Consider the following 16,410-nt stretch of genomic DNA (forward strand, 5'->3'; position numbering starts at 1 on the left):
AAGTCGCAACTGTATTAACGGTGTTAAGAAAAAGGAAACAAACTTGCAAGACGTTTCTGTCTTGCGAAGCAAGCCCATAGGGAAAATCCTCTTGCGAAGCAGCTCAAAAACCAAAAACCCTTTCGTCTTGTGAGGCATTCGTCTTGCGAGGTACCACTGTATTGGTGTTTATCAGCTTAAGGAGACTATCAGAAGAGATCATAAAGAAAAAAGAGAAAATATATGAACAAGATGTGATGTGGAAACAGCAAGATAAGACTGGATAGAATTATGAACTCTGTTTGGACTGATTTGGTCTGATTTGGACATTAATGCAGTAGCAAGAAGATGATCAGAATCCCCCTTCGGATCTTGTGTGTGATCACTTATGCGATGTGATTTAATTTGATTTGATTGGCCGGTTAATAAAAATTATTTTTTAAAAAATATATAACACGAGCCAAGATATTTTTTTTGAAAAACATGAATTGTATGTAAAAGCAGTTTGTATATAAAAGCAGACGTCTTAAGCTGCCCACCGACTTCATTCCGTGGAACCGAAAGAAGACAAACTTCCTCTTAGACTGTGTCCATTAAGAATAAGTGAATAGCCAGCAGAGAAAGATAAGAGACCAGAGCAGCCGTGATTTCCTAGTTCATGAAACGTTCTTTGAGTTTATTACAGGGGCTGAGCTAGAGAAAAGCAGAGAGAAAGTGTAGTCTTTTAAAAAAAAAAATTATATGAATCATCAGCAATTAAACAGCGCACATGAAAATTAGCCGTACACTGAGGACATAGCAGTCAAAGACTGCAGAAAGATTAATGGCTTTGTCAAAGTATGTGGTAAAGGCAGTAAATGAAATCACTAGGCATTTCACCACTACCACCAACAGCCCTGAGGTTCCATTTCCTGTTCAGACTTCTGTCCAAGTAAGTATCTAATGAACATCAAGAATCTGGCAACTCCATCTCCACAGACGGGGTGGTGCATGTGGTGCCAATCCATGTGCTGGCAAGGCATGATTCTTAACAACCATTACCTTGTTGTCTCCTGCTTCTATCCCTGCATTTAACACTTTCTGGGACAAATAAGGTTAACATATATTGCAGCCTCGCAATGTAAGTGGCTTGCAAAGGCATTGTTTGAGAAATGATGCACCGTAGCTTTAAAGGTTTTCTTGCACTGGTGTATTTATGCACTGGTGAACTAAGTGGGCAGGATCATGAATAGAGATAGCAAGATAGGGGAGGAAGATCCGATGGTCCCAATGAGGACTGTGTGCTCAGATAGCAGCTGGGCCACAAAGGAAAAACTGGAGTCAGGGTCAGAGATTGGAGGGGCAGCAAATCTTCAAAAAAGATTCTCATTTCTTCTCTTCTGTGAGCTTTTGCAAACCGGTAGGAGCCTTCAGGGATCTGTGTGTGACTATAGAGCTGATATATCTGTACACTTATACTACTTTGAGCATTGATATTTTTTATAATTTAGAAAAACTACTAACTAACATACATTACTAACAGCAATGAAAGCATATTACTGGCTTATAAATCATTTGGAGACTATTTTGTAGTGAACAGCTAACAAGTCAAATAAATAAATATCATACAGTATAATTAATCTTATACAGCACATATAAATCTTAAAAATTTTATACTGCGCATATATACATATATACACACACACACACACACACACACACACACACACATATATACACAGTGGTGCCTCACAAGACGAAAATAATCCGTTCCGCGAGTCTCTTCATCTTGCGGTTTTTTTGTCTTGGGAAGCAAGCCCATTAGCGGATTAGCGGATTAGCGCTATTAGCCGTTTTGCAGATCAGCTGATAAGCGGCTTAGCGGCTCAGCTGTTAAGCGGCTTAGCGGCTCAGCTGTTAAGCGGCTTAGCGGATCAGCTGTTAAGCGGCTTAGCGGATCAGCTGTTAAGCGGCTTAGCGGATCAGCTGTTAAGCGGCTTAGCGGATCAGCTGATAAGCGGCTTAGCGGATCAGCTGATAAGCGGCTTAGCGGCTTGGGAAAGGGGGGGGGGAGGAAAAAAACCCTGCAGGAACTCGCAAGACATTTTCATCTTGCGAAGCAAGCCCATAGGAAATTCGTTTTGCGAAGCACCTCCAAAACGGAAAACCCTTTCGTCTAGCGGGTTTTCCGTCTTGTGAGGCATTCGTCTTGCGGGGCACCACTATATACACACACACACACACACTCACACACACACACACACACACTGCACATATAAATCTCTGGCGGGATAGAGGTACAAAATAGTTGTTTAAAAAGCAGATCCACAGCACATACCTAAAGCATTTCAGCAAACACTTTAAAGCCTACGACTTCCCCCAAAGAATGCTGGGAACTGTAATTTCAACCTCACAGAACTACAATTCCAAACCTCCTTAAACTTCAGGCGCAATGTTTCACTGGGCAAAGCTGTGTGCTTCACATGAGTGACAGATGTGCTTAAAATGCATTGTGTGGATCTGCTCTTAGTATTGGCACATGAGGAGGAAATAGATGAATTGCCTCATTGGATGTGTCACTATCAGTCCCACACGCCAGTCCTGTCAGCAAAAACTCTATCCCTGCAAAATGAAACAGATGCAGCTTTCCCCAACGCTGAATCCCTAATCTGGGAAAGCTACAGATTTTCCAGTCATAGCCTTCCCTTTTGAAGATGCAGAAACCATTCCACAGGCAACCCTACACACAGCTTAAGCACACAAAGAATGTGTAAATGGGAAAAGTACGACTGCCAACTTCTTTCTAGCTGTGTTTCCATGCCATTGACAGTAGCTGACAAAGAAATTAAGTAGGTCAGATTTTCCTCATCACTCTATCTCTCTGCTAGGAAACGCTTTCTTAATTTCTTCATAAAAAGCTATTGTTAAGGGCAGATACTGGTTCTTTAATCTGCATGACATGGCACTTGTGACAGTTAAGACTCTGAAACCAATTCGGGGAGAGCAACAATAGGTTGTATCCAACGAAGTTGTGCCACTAGCACAAGACCTTCCACCTACACAAACAGAATTCCTCTTCTTGACTGGTGCAGCACCACCCAATCTATTAGTGGGTTTCTCCAAACCTTCTCCAGCAGATCTGAACAGGGTGCAAGAGGAGAGGAGGGACGGAAGTCCTGTTGCGCAGGTGAAAGTCCTTGCACCTAATGGGAAAACTCCATTGGGTACAACCTGATATTTGCATCAACATGTGAACTGCTCTGGGAACAAGAAAAGTTTCACAATGCAGTTTTTGTGAAAGATGGTAACTTTCAGTTTGGCTGGGTTTGAAAGCTTCTCTGACTTGAAAGCTGACCTCAGGGATGTCTCAGAAGAAAGGGAACCAAAGGAGAAGAGAATCTAGGGGGCAGGGGGAAGAGGGATTGAGAGAAAGGACTTCAGGCTCCAGGTTAGGGAGTCAAGTAGCATATGACTGCCATGTCAGACACCGAGAGCTCTCCTGTGTCTGTAAAAGCAGCGCAGAAGGAAGACGTTTGTCCGGTGCAGTTTCTACCATCACTGTAATGTTGTGGCCTATAAATCCTAAACTGGAAATAGAAGCCAAGAGACAAAGAAGGATGTGTGCTTAAATATATACAGTGGTACCTCTGGATGTGAACGGTATCCATTCCGGAGCCCCGTTCGCATCCAGAAGCGAATGCAACCCGCGTCCGAGCGTCGTGATTCACTGCTTCTGCGCATTATGTCATTTTGACCGTTTGCTCATGCGCGAGCGGCGAAACCCGGAAGTAACATGCTCTGTTACTTCCGGGTCGCCACAGAACGCAACCTGAAAATACTTATCCCAAAGCTACCGTATTTTTCGCTCTATAAGACACACCAGACCACAAGACGCCCCTAGTTTTTGGAGGAGGAAAACAAGAAAAAAAATACTCTGAATCTCAGGAGCCAGAACAGCAAGAGGGATCTCTGTGCAGTGAAAGCAGCAATCCCTCTTGCTGTTCTGGCTTCTGGAATAGCTGTGCAGCCTGCATTCGCTCCATAAGACGCACACACATTTCCCCTTACTTTTTAGGAGAGAAAAAGTGAGTCTTATAGAGCAAAAAATACGGTACTTGAACCCGAGGTATGACTGTACAGTGGTGCCTCGCAAGACGAAATTAATTCGTTCTGCAAGTTTTTTCGTCTTGCGAAGCATGGTTTCCCATAGGAATGCATTGAAAATCGTCACATTGTATCCTTTCGTCTTGCAAAGCAAGCCCATAGGGAAATTCGTCTTGCGAAGCAACTCAAAAAACGAAAACTCTTTCGTCTTGCGAGTTTTTCGTCTTGCGAGGCATTCGTCTTGCGAGGTACCACTGTACATTATTGAAATTAAGCAACACATGCATAGGAGACAGGCTTCTAGGTCTGCATGTATTATCAAACAAAAATAGGGAAATTGTATGCTTTTTTGACAATATTGTTGTTGACATCAGTCTGCCTCAAGAGACAATGGCGTGTGCCTCTGGGGGTGAAGTCAAACCGCTATATCATACTTGGGATGTCCGTTAAGCATTTCCCAGTGAAAATATATTTTATCTTTCGTAACGTATTATCCACCGAACTCCTAGCTCCCTTGATACAAAAATAGCAGCAAGCGCTTTGTTTGGACTCTGTTGGAGGCCCCTTGTCCAAGGAACTAGGCCTCTGATCACTCACGGTTGCTAATATTGAAAAAGGCAGGTTTAAAAAGCAAGGGAAATACTGAGGTCGAAAACCAACAACAACAACAGAAACAGAAAACATTCCGCAAATCCTCCTCTTTACCTTGGCAGGGCGCACTGCTACATTTGCAGGGAGCTGCGAAAACTGCTGCAGTTCAAACACGTCTTGCACCGCCCACCGACTCATCTGATTTTCTGCCTTGCTTGAACCAACCACATTTTGATTGGAGTGAACATACGACACTTCTGCAACATCACCTATCAGTCGAAAAAGAAACACCAGAGTTCATTCATCTAAGGATACAACAAGATTGGCAGGTAGGCATTCAATGAAACAAAAGGAAACTTTGCACCAGCAGGCATTGTTAGGGGAAAACTGAGCCCTGAATCTCCTGCCCTTTCCCTCTTTTCTTTAAGTCCTCTTTTTAAAAAAACCACAACACTATTTGTATACAAAAGAGTTTTCTTTCTGAACTTTGGTCTGTGTTTGCATCTACACTTAAGCAAATTTTAAGCTACGTGAGCCTGTTCTACAGCCTCTAAGGATCCTAAAGGTAAAGGTAAAGGGACCCCTGACCATTAGGTCCAGTCGTGGCCGACTCTGGGGTTGTGGTGCTCATCTTGCTTTATTGGTCAAGGGAGCCGGCGTACAGCTTCCGGGTCATGTGGCCAGCATGACTAAGCCGCTTCTGGCGAACCAGAGCAGCGCACGGAAACGCTGTTTACCTTCCCGCTGGAGCAGCACCTATTTATCTACTTGCACTCTGACGTGCTTTCGAACTGCTAGGTTGGCAGGAGCAGGGACCGAGCAACGGGAGCCCACCCCATCACGGGGATTCAAACCACCGACCTTCTGATCGGCAAGTCCTAGGCTCTGTGGTTTAACCCACAGCGCCACCCACGTCCCTTCTAAGGAGCCTAGCAACTCTTAATTCACCCAAATGTGGCTGGTTAGCAGGATGCACATTTCAAACCAACAACCTTGAACTTTTAACCTTTTAAGGAAGATTAACCTCTCTGAAGGTGAAACCCAACCCCCTTTTGTGCTGTGCTGTGCTTGGCAGAGGACTGAATTGGGCAAAAGCTGTCCCCCCACCCAGCTCTGCTGGCGTCCGCTTACAAAGTGATGCCAGCACCCTGTTCTGGCAGCTCAACAAGCAGGTAGGCAGAAGAACTGATGCCCAGGGGAGGAGGAAGGGGGTGCGGCGGGTGTGGCCCACCCCAGGTGTCACCATTGAGGGGGGTGACAAAATAATATAATAATAATAATTTATTATTTATACCCTGCCCATCTGGCTGGGTTTCCCCAGCCACTCTGGGCGGCTTCCAACAGAATATTAAAATACAATAACCTATTAAACATTAAAAGCTTCCCTAAACAGGGCTGCCTTCAGATGTCTTCTAAATGTCAGGTAGTTGTTTATTTCTTTGACATGTGATGGGGGGGGCATTCCACAGGGCGGGCGCCACTACCGAGAAGGCCCTCTGCCTGGTTCCCTGTAGCTTTACTTCTCGCAATGAGGGAACCACCAGAAGGCCCTCGGCGCTGGACCTCAGTGTCTGGGCAGAACGATGGGGGTTGAAATGCTCCTTCAGTTATACTGGACCAAAGCCATTTAGGGTTTAAAGGTCAGCACCAACACTTTGAATTGTGCTCGGAAACGTACTGGGAGCCAATGTAGGTCTTTCAAGACTGGTGTTATATGGTCTCGGCTGGACGGCACTCACTGCAGGACCTGCAGCGTGCCTGAACCACATGTCTCTCCTGCCCAAATGGTCCGCCCACTGCCTCTACCCCAACTGTAGGGCAGCTGAGTGGGAGGAGGGAGGCAGACTCCGGAGGCCCCACGGCTTGCCCCGCCCTCGCCCTGCCCCTGGGTGCGTCGCCCCAGGCGCCCAAGCAGCTTCCTCCGCTGCTGCTGATGCTCACAGCAGCCAGTGGGAAGTCTGGAGGCAGGAAGAGATATAGGCAGGGCCAGTCCGAGATCCGTTAGATCCCAAGTCAGCCCCACTGCTGTCATGTGACGGCGTCAGCCCAAATCCAGGCCTGATTGCTCTTTGCCTGCCCTGCTGACAGACGCATCTGAGCTGTGTTCATCCTCATTGGGCAGTACCCCAGGGTTTGGACTGCACTCCTAAATAAGAACATGAAATCTCTGTTGAAAGCAGCAAAAATTCAGAAGCAATTTTTGATCATCTTGAGATGCTAAAAACACAATTGGTTCCGTATTGTCTGTAAGTACATACAATACAAACAGTGTTTGGTTAAAGTAAACACTCCACTATTTAGAGTCCAAAAAGATAGCATAAGAGCAACAGTGAATCTACCATATTTACTCAAATCTAATGCTCAGCTTTTTTTGGCCAAATTACTTTGTGAAAATTAAGGTGCACACTAGATTTATGGCACATTTACGTCTTCCAGCAAATCCTTTTTTTGGTTTCAAGGTTCTGAAAATGGAGGTGCGCATTAGATTCGATGGCGCATTAGACTCCAGTAAACAGGGTAGTAAGACCAATAAAACAGAAGAAAGTTTTAACTTGAAATAAAGCTTAGTTTAGACTGCAATGCAGACTGGCAGTAAACCTGTCTCAAAAGCTCCCCTTATTCTAAGCGCTAATGGCAATTTCAAAGAAAGCTTTAATTGTTGATATAGGATTATGAGACAGCTAAGGCTTTGTCTTCACCAATATTTGTTTTAGTTTTAGAAACAGGTCTTTACAATTATTTGACAAAATAATCCTCCAGGTTTGTAAAGAAATTCTTTCCAACCCTGTCCTGCTGTAAATACACTCATTTGAGGAATAGGAGAAAACTCAAAGTGCCTTTGCTTTAAAGCATCATTCTCGGAACCCTATTGGTTATTCTGCACTGTATGATATATTTGTAATTACCAAGAAGTCTGTCCAGGGATCCCACATTTTTTCCTTGACTTTCAAATATTTGCTCGCTGAAAGAAATCTGGTGCTTATCGGAATGGTTTCGTTTTCTCAGAGTCAAAGAGGGACTCTTAGGATACACTGGCGATTTGGGTTTAATTTGAATTCCACACCTCTCACTATTTAGCCTCCCTCTTCGTATATTAATTGGGAAGCTGTCTTCTGGTGATGAGAACTCATCTATGTGAGAATCGGCATCGTTTTCCCCAACACTCAAATTGCTCTTGTGCAACACAGATCTTGTGGAGGAGGTATCAAGCCCCCTGTTAGAGAACCATTTTTCTTTCAGAATGCCAGTGAATTTCTGCTTTCCTGATCCAGACATCTCAATATCATCAGACTCATCACTGATATCACTTGCTTCTTTCACCGATGTGATCTTTCGGATGTTTTCAAATGGTGTCATTTTGCTGTAAGGTGAAACACTCCTGCTAGTGTGCTCGGAAGTCAAATGCTTTTGCAGAGATGTATGCGTGGAGCCTTTTACTGTTCCTAAACATTCAAAATTTGTTTCTGCACCTTTACTGCTTTTGACAGATTTCTGGTCACTAGGAACTTGAGAAGGAAATATGATATCATCACTGTCACTTGAACTGCATTCTGTCTCCATAACGACCCCAACTTGATTTAAAATATGCATGTCTTTGTATTTATTTCCAGGGTCCTTTTCTTCTTCAGGGTGTAGTGAAACACGATAATCACAGTCTGTAGTTTCTCTATGCAACTCTTGTTTCGCAGCTTTGATTGGTGACAATAAGTCTCTCTCAGGTCCTGCAGTACTGCAGTGGTCCTCAGTTTTCAGGGAACATTCATTTCGGGAGCTTTCTTTAGATATTTGCCACATTGATTTACCGCCAACATTTTCATCACTGGAGACAGCAATGCAACTATCATCCTCAGTAACTTCAGTGCCCTTTTCTAGTAGTTTAGGAAACCCACACTGCAGCAAAGTAAGCTGTCCCTGCAGAACTTTGCTGTTTTTTGTATTGCAAGATCGGCTTTGTTCTGCTTTCACTTTGGAATTTCTCGCAGGTTCCTCGTCACTGAAGTCACTGCCACAATCAAACTCTTCCCTTTTCGACAGTTTCCTGGGGCTGGCAGTGTCTTGATCTTCACAACCACCCTCTGCATGCTGAAATCATGCGAGAAACAGGAAAATATGAAACAAAACTGCAATTTAAAACGTGTCTTCAAACTATCAGGGCTTACTTTCAATCTTCAAATGACATGCCATAGTCATAATTATTAAAACAGGGTGGGAGGAGCCTCCTGTAAACCTCTTCTGTTTACTGTGTGATCTACATAGGAACTGGAACAGGGGCTCCCCTCCCTCTTTGTCCAGATTGCTGGACCAGAATTCCTGCCATGGAGAGATGGAGCCCTCCTATTTGAAAAGGATGGATGTGCATGGATCCAGCTCATAAAATACAATTATCAGACATTTAAAAACGTAGGAAAACGGCGTTATATATATATATTTCTTTTTTAAAAAACCACAACTAAAGTTTGTAAATGCTTCTAGATTATCAGCTTTTTGACTCTTATTATCTGCTTATTGACAAACCATTCCCTCTGGTTTGTTACCTACTATTTGGTTATGGAGAAGAAACTTCCTCATTTTCTTACCATATCTTCCAATGTCTCATTTTTGTGCAGCTTTTAAAGATGCATTATTATTTGACCCGACAGCAACCAAAACTAAAAAGCTCAACTTGTAGGCTGATGCTTACAGGGCAACTGGGAAGCAAGTCCAACTTCACTCAGTAGGGCTTAATTTTCAAAACACTTACAATTACAGGCTTAATTGAATTATTTGTAAGAGGGAACACTGCAGAAGTAGCTAATCTTTAATGACAGAAACAAAAAACTTCTTGATAAAAAAGACATTTTACTTTTTTTACAGGACTTGTTTGGATGTTTAATGGAGTCTCTGTTTTATTGTGTGACATTTTGATGATACCGCTTACAGTATATTTATGGTATAGTAGCTATGTGAGCTACATTGGACTTCTTTTGGAAAGGTTTATAAAAAAACACCTACACAAATTTCAAAACTAATTATACATAAGCCAAGGTTCCCAATTATAAGAACATTAGAATTTAAAAGCAGAAAACAGGCCTTTCTAAAATAATGTAGAGTTATACCCATTTGTGCCCACCCCTCTTCTGATGGAAAGCTTTTTGATCCAGTGGAGGGAGGAAGTGGGTCCAGTCAAATGCAACTATCAGTTTGCGGCACTCATCTCGCTTTCAGGCCGAGGGAGCTGGCATTTGTCCACAGACAGTATTCTGGGTCATGTGGCCAGCATGATTCAACCACGACTGGCGCATGGAGGACCATGACGAGTGCCAGAGCGTATGGAAATGGGACACCGTGACAGAAACCAAAGCGCCACAGTGGTACCTATTTATCTACTTGCACTGGCGTGCTTTCGAACTGCTAGGTTGGCAGGAGCTGGGACAGAGCAACAAGAGCTCACTCCGTCATGGGGATATGAAACGCCAACCTTCTGATCAGCAAGCCCGAGTGGCTCAGTGGTTTAGACCACAGCGCCACCCGCCTGCTGGAAGGAAAAAAGCTTCTATCAGCCAAGGAGACACCATTAAATTCAACCTCTAATGGCCACATTCTCTTTCTTTCTTTCTTTCTTTCTTTCACAAGTGTATGTTTTAAAAATACCAATAATTTGTTGTTAAATTCCTTGTTCCTCTCCATTTATTATTTGGTACGATACGCTGTTCTGCCAAAAAAATCACTTGGCAGATTCAAAATGAAAAAAGCCACGTAAGTTCATAAGCCAGAAAAGTAACTTTATACAATGTGCACAGAAATGTTTTGAAGTACGGAGAAGTTTAGGACACTTTTAATCCCGCCGTCCTAGGTTTTTCCCCTCCAGTTTCCTCCGGGTCTACTCCAACTGACAGCTCAAGACTTTATCACAGTTAGCAGATCCAAAATCTTAAAGCAGTGCATTTCATAACATGTGAAAACAGAAAGGCAAGTATCATTTACCGTTTCTGTCGCGTCTCCCTGGGGTTCCTCTTTTAACCATGTAGTAGCTGTCATGACACCAGCTTCCACTTGGCCCTCTCTCTAAAAAATGAAGCAATTTACTAATGGTTAAGTTTACATCATGTAGACTCGCTGGTCTGATCAGTCACCTTTCTGCACACCAGTGCATGCCTGTTCTAGATACTAATAATGGAGCCATTCTCTGAGTGCTGATCCTTGTGTAGCCAAAATGGCAACACAGACACACACAGAGAGTTATGTCAGGGCATCAGCAGGCTTGGGGGAATTGCTTTATTTGCATTCAAGGACAGAGATAGCAGACCTTAATTCCTGATATTTTCCTGGTTGGGTATTATTGATATATATATACACAGTCATACCTTGGAAGTCGAACGCCTTGCAAATTGAACGCTTTGGCTCCGGAACGCCGCAAACCCAGAAGTGAGTGTTCTGGTTTGCAAACGTTCTTTGGAACCCAAACATCCGACGTGGTTTCCACAGCTTCTGATTGGCTGCAGGAGCTTCCTGCAGCCAATCGGAAGCCGCGCCTTGGTTTCCAAACATTTTGGAAGTCGAACGGACTTCCGGAACGGATTCTGTTTGACTTCCGAGGTACGATGTATGTGAATAACTAAAATATCCACGATGTGGCAACAAAGGAGAGGGTTTTTCTCAGTAACGACGCTTTGCTCAGGGAATGCCTCCTCCTCTCACATTCAACTGGCGCTATGATGGGTTTTCGGCACTAGGTTGTTGTTTTTTGTTTTAAATCATTCAGCCTGATTGATGCAGATGGGCATCTCTGCCCTTGATGGACTTGCTTAAGTTGTTTCTTGTTTGCTCTTTGGAACTATACTGACTTTAACTGTATTTTATTTTGAATTACTACGATGTACCCTGATCTGGGAGCATATTCAATGAAAAACAGGTTAGGAGTTTCTCAAACAAATAAATATTAAAATATCAAGTTAATGTGGTGGTGAGGAAGCTCAAGCCTTCAGAACTCTTCCCAGGTTATACCTTTTCTGTCTGGGGATATTCTGTGTCCTTCTCAAATACTTTTGCCTGGCTAGAATGTTTCTTTGAACTGTGAAGATGCTGGTTGCTTGCTTAGGTGTAAAGTTGGCCTTGGCCCAGTATACCTGAAGGAGCGTCTCCACCCCCATCGTTCTGCCCGGACGCTGAGGTTCCCTCATTGCAAGAAGCAAAGCTACAGGGAACCAGGCAGAGGGCCTTCTCGGTAGTGGCGCCCACCCTGTGAATGCCCTCCCATCAGATGTCAAAGAGACAAACAACTACCTAACATTTAGAAGACATCTGAAGGCAGCCCAGGGAATTTTTTAATGTGTGACATTCTAACGTATTTTTAATCTTTGTTGGAAGCCGCCCAGAGTGGCTGGGGAAACCCAGCCAGATGGGCAGGGTACAAATAATAAATTATTATTTCTATTATTCTGACTGGAAGGTAGCCTACTGTACAAAGGGTTACACCAACTGCTTGGCCTACTTTTTGCCTCTGGCCCTATTGGCCACCATTGGCATGTGCCCCCCAAATGGATGCCCATTAGGGAATGCTGCCCTTGGGACAAAAAAGTTTCCCCAGCCCCAAGTTAAGGAAAAGTTACACTAGCAACTAGACTGGATCTCTCTTATGTGGTGAGAAAAGAAGTATTACTAACTTTACTGTTGGGAAAATCCTCCCACATTTCAAAACATGTGTTTCTTCACACGCCTGGTAAGATATAGAGAAAAGATGCACAAATATTCAAAAGGACAAAGGTAAAACACCACACCTCCAGAATCTCTTTTGTCAGACAGGATCCATGGTCCTGAAGCTTGAAAAGGTTATGAATACCAAAAAGTTCTCCTTGGTGTTGCTTTGATCCTTGCACGGCCTCAAAATACCGCTTGGCATTTTCACTTCCCACTACAGCACAATGCAGTTGCTAAAACAGAGTAGAACATATAAAAAAAAAAATAATAATTCAGTAGCATGTTCCTGCAACATGTCAGAATTTCCTGGCATTTACAGTTTATGTGCCGATTTAGCCAGAGCAGGCAGAAATTCCTAAAAGAGTAAAATATTGTGTTTTATTTTCCCTGGCAGATGCCACCATTGTGGAGTAATATTAACCTGAATAATGTTATTGGAAAATAAAGAAAATGTGCTCTCAAGTCTCCCGTGTACCCTGTATAACATAGGAAACCAAATAACCGTGCTAATGCACTCCAGCAGATACACTGTTTTCCAACACACCCAGCTACATACTGCAAATAAAGAAACAAGCTAGGCAGTAGATGATCTCCAGGTGTAGGCCACAGCCCCACTGCCACCATCCTCAATAATGAGAATTTAGTTAACATGAGCTAGGGGAAAGCAATATATGATCCACAGGCTACATCTGCACCACCAAGGCTTTCATATTACTTGAAAAGCAGCCTACTTGTCCCTTCCTCATGGTCAACGGGCAAAATCCAATGTGGGGCCACAACTGGTGAAAAAAGGCTTCCCACTACTCTCACTTTCCACCACCCTGCTGTAGAGCAATAAAATGCTCAGATCAGAGGTTGGTGGCACAGTATATAGCACAATAGGGGAAGACATTGGAGATAGGAGGAAAATAAAGGCATCCTTTGCCGCTCATCCTTCCTGAAAAATCTACATGCCTAAAAAGCAATATGAAGCTCCTGATCAAGGCTGCCTAACACTGGAGAAATCCTTTTACAGATCTGCAATGTTTTTTGCAGGTTTCACCTGTTACTTACTATGTTGTACCATGTTGTGAGGCTTGTTGTCCCAATGCCAGAAAAAATCTCCTGACCTCTCTGTTAAGCATAATCAGTTTAATTGACACAGAAATGGAAAATGTATATGTATCAATGTAGGTTTATAATGGAAAATGGCTAAATGTGTATTGCTAACACTGGCATACACAGCAGTTTTCTAAGTGGACTCAAAGCTCTGGGTGAGTTGATAATTAACTAACTGTTGTTTTCTGCTAGCTAACATGTGAGTGTTGTAACTTGAGATCAGATGACAAAAGTATTGAGTTGCAAATTCGCCATCTTGAAAGGATGGTGGCTGTTAGCTTTTCTCTGATAGAGAACAAAAGGATAGGATAGTGGCTTTTCAAAAAAGCTGTATAGCCTTAGGCAGGCTAGAATAGGGGAGAGAGGCACCGTTTTAATTCTTGGAGCTATCTTTTATTTCTAAGATGCTGAGCCTGTGCTGGATGGCACATGGATATTCTAGATGTATCTTTGATGCTTATGTTCTGTTTTTGAAGAGTTCTGCACGTAAAAGTTTGAATCATATTTTTATGGGTCTGGACAATGATTTCTTTCAACAGGAGTCAGGTCTTACGCTTCTAGTCGCTTCAAACTGCACAATATTAATACATAGGCGCCGACTCCATGGGGCTTGAGGGGGCCCGAGCCCCCTCAAAAATTCGTTTGGGGGGGCTCCGCCCCCCCAATAATCTCCGGCGCCCCTCCAGCAGAGCGCCATCGCCGCCCCTCCCCCAGCCCAAAATGCACAGGGAGGGGCGGGCTGCATGCCTCCTGCCCTCCCTCCCGAGCAAAAGCTCCACCCAATTTCCTTTGGAGCTGATTAATAGGCGCAGCACGCTCTCCCCTATTCGCTCACGAGGAGGCGGCGCCACTTTATTTGCATATTCATGAGCTTATTTATTATTCATGAGCTTTCCCGGGGTCCCCCCAATATTTTTTATAAGTCCGCGTCCCTGTATTAATATCTGCAATACTCTCTTCTTAATCTAACAAAAAGGTGTAATCACCACTTGCTGGTCAAAATCCTGGCACTATCACAATTTAAAGTATAATTTGTTTGCAAAAACGGCACTGCGATTTATTTATTTTTAAAGGTTTTACACAGATACTTGGAATGACACCATCTGAAAATACTATTGGGAAACTTCATATGAATTTACAAGGCAATGATTTCAATCAAGTTTCTCAAACATACATTAATGCTGCCTGTAAGCTAATTAACAAAATGTATAGCGGGCAGGATTTTTAACAATGTTTAAAGTCTTGCCAAAGGTAGCTGGCCTAAAAACTGAGCTGTTTTGACAGTGTTTTTCTGTAAAAGACCTGAACTTCAGGACCTCTACAATTATTTATTCTGAACTGATCACATTACCAGCAATATTACTTCCCTCCTCCCCAAACAAACAGTGAGGCCAACACTAGTAACATTCATTATTTCAAATTATTTCAAGAGGAATATTAGCTGCAATTTGTGTAGAGAACAATTTATTTCCACACAGAATCTTTAAGTTGTACTCAGCATAGATCCACTAAAATTCATGAATTTAAGCCCCTAGGTTTCAATGGATCTGCTGCTCTCAGTAGGACTTAGTTGGATATAACCCAGTATTGTTAAAACCATTAAATGTTGGTTCTTGGGTAATTCTTATTTTAATTTTAATATTTTATCGGCCAGGTGTCAAGAGAAGGAGTTCAACATTGAAGGAGTTTAATATACATAACCCATTAGTGCAAACACACAATAATAAGGTTCCCTGCGGAGGAGATTGCAGCTGCTGCACTCCTCCTCCGATCCTCTTGCCATAAGCTAGGTCATGGTTTAGTGATGTGGCTCTCCAGGCAAACCATGAGCTGTAAATCCAAGAATAAACCTTGGTTACCGCTTGTGATACATCTGGAGAGAGATCAATGAAGAGCCCAGGTTCAGACAACAAACTAACTCAAACCGTGGGAAGATAAGTTTTAGAAGGCCAGTGAACAATGTCAGAAAATTCTAATGTTTATCAGGGAACTTATTTATAGAGCACCACCAGTGTATACAGCGTTTTACAATGTGAATAATAATAATAATAATAATAATAATAATAATAATAATAATTTATTATTTATACCCAGCCCATCTGGCTGGGTTCCCCAGCCACTCTGGGCGGCTTCCAACAGAATATTAAAATACAATAATCTATTAAACATTAAAAGCTTCCCTAAACAGGGCTGCCTTCAGGTGTCTCCTAAAAGTCTAGTAGTTGTTGTTCTCTTTGACATCTGGTGGGAGGGTGTTCCACAAGGCGGGTGCCACTACCGAGAAGGCCCTCTGCCTGGTTCCCTGTAACTTGGCTTCTTGCAGTGAGGGAACTGCCAGAAGGCCCTCGACGCTGGACCTCAGGATCCGGGCAGAACGATGGGGGTGGAGACGCTCCTTCAGGTTACTGGACCGAAGCCATTTAGGGCTTTAAAGGTCAGCACCAACACTTTGAATTGTGCTCGGAAACGTACTGGGAGCCAGTCTAGGTCTTTCAAGACCGGTGTTATGTGGTCTTGGCGGCCACTCCCAGTCACCAATCCAGCTGCCGCATTCTGGATTAGTTGTAGTTTCCGGGTCACCTTCAAAGGTAGCCCCACATAGAGCGTATTGCAGTAGTCCAAGCGAGAGATAACTAGAGCATGCACCACTCTCGTTAGACAGATAGGGTCTCAGCCTGCATACCAGATGGAACTGATAAACAGCTGCCCTGGACACAGAATTGACCTGCGCCTCCATGGACAGCTGTGAGTCCAGAATGGCTCCCAGGCTGTGCACCTGGTCCTTCATGGGCAAAGCTACCCCATTCAGGACCAGGGAGTCCTCCACACCTACAGGCAGGGAAAGGGTTCCATGCCCTAATGAACTTATAATCTAAATTTGTACAGTCAAGAGACTACAAAGGAAGTGAAGCAAGGAGCAAAGAAAAGAGAGAAGAGGAATGAGAAAAGAAAAGTATATAAAAAAGATTAATGTGACGCAAA

General features: G+C 43.3%; 1 protein-coding gene across 12 annotated transcripts in view; it reads right to left on the bottom strand.

The window, feature by feature from the left end:
• Positions 1-16,410, bottom strand: part of ERCC6L2 (ERCC excision repair 6 like 2) — a 57,201-nt gene that overhangs the window by 8,446 nt on the left and 32,345 nt on the right. For 10 of the 12 annotated variants that reach the window (XM_028748449.2, XM_028748451.2, XM_028748450.2 and 7 more), the window contains 4 exons: positions 12,411-12,563; positions 10,618-10,698; positions 7,560-8,736; positions 4,768-4,922 (listed from right to left, as the gene is read on the bottom strand). In XM_028748449.2, coding sequence (XP_028604282.2) covers positions 4,768-4,922; positions 7,560-8,736; positions 10,618-10,698; positions 12,411-12,563 — 1,566 coding nt within the window. Of the gene's footprint in view, positions 1-4,767; positions 4,923-6,868; positions 7,116-7,559; positions 8,737-10,617; positions 10,699-12,410; positions 12,564-16,410 lie in introns of those variants that run through there. The other 2 variants (XM_077936061.1, XM_077936058.1) reach the window with 2 other exon arrangements.

The sequence above is a fragment of the Podarcis muralis genome, chromosome 11 (assembly GCF_964188315.1).
Source record: "Podarcis muralis chromosome 11, rPodMur119.hap1.1, whole genome shotgun sequence".
Lineage (NCBI taxonomy): Eukaryota > Metazoa > Chordata > Lepidosauria > Squamata > Lacertidae > Podarcis > Podarcis muralis.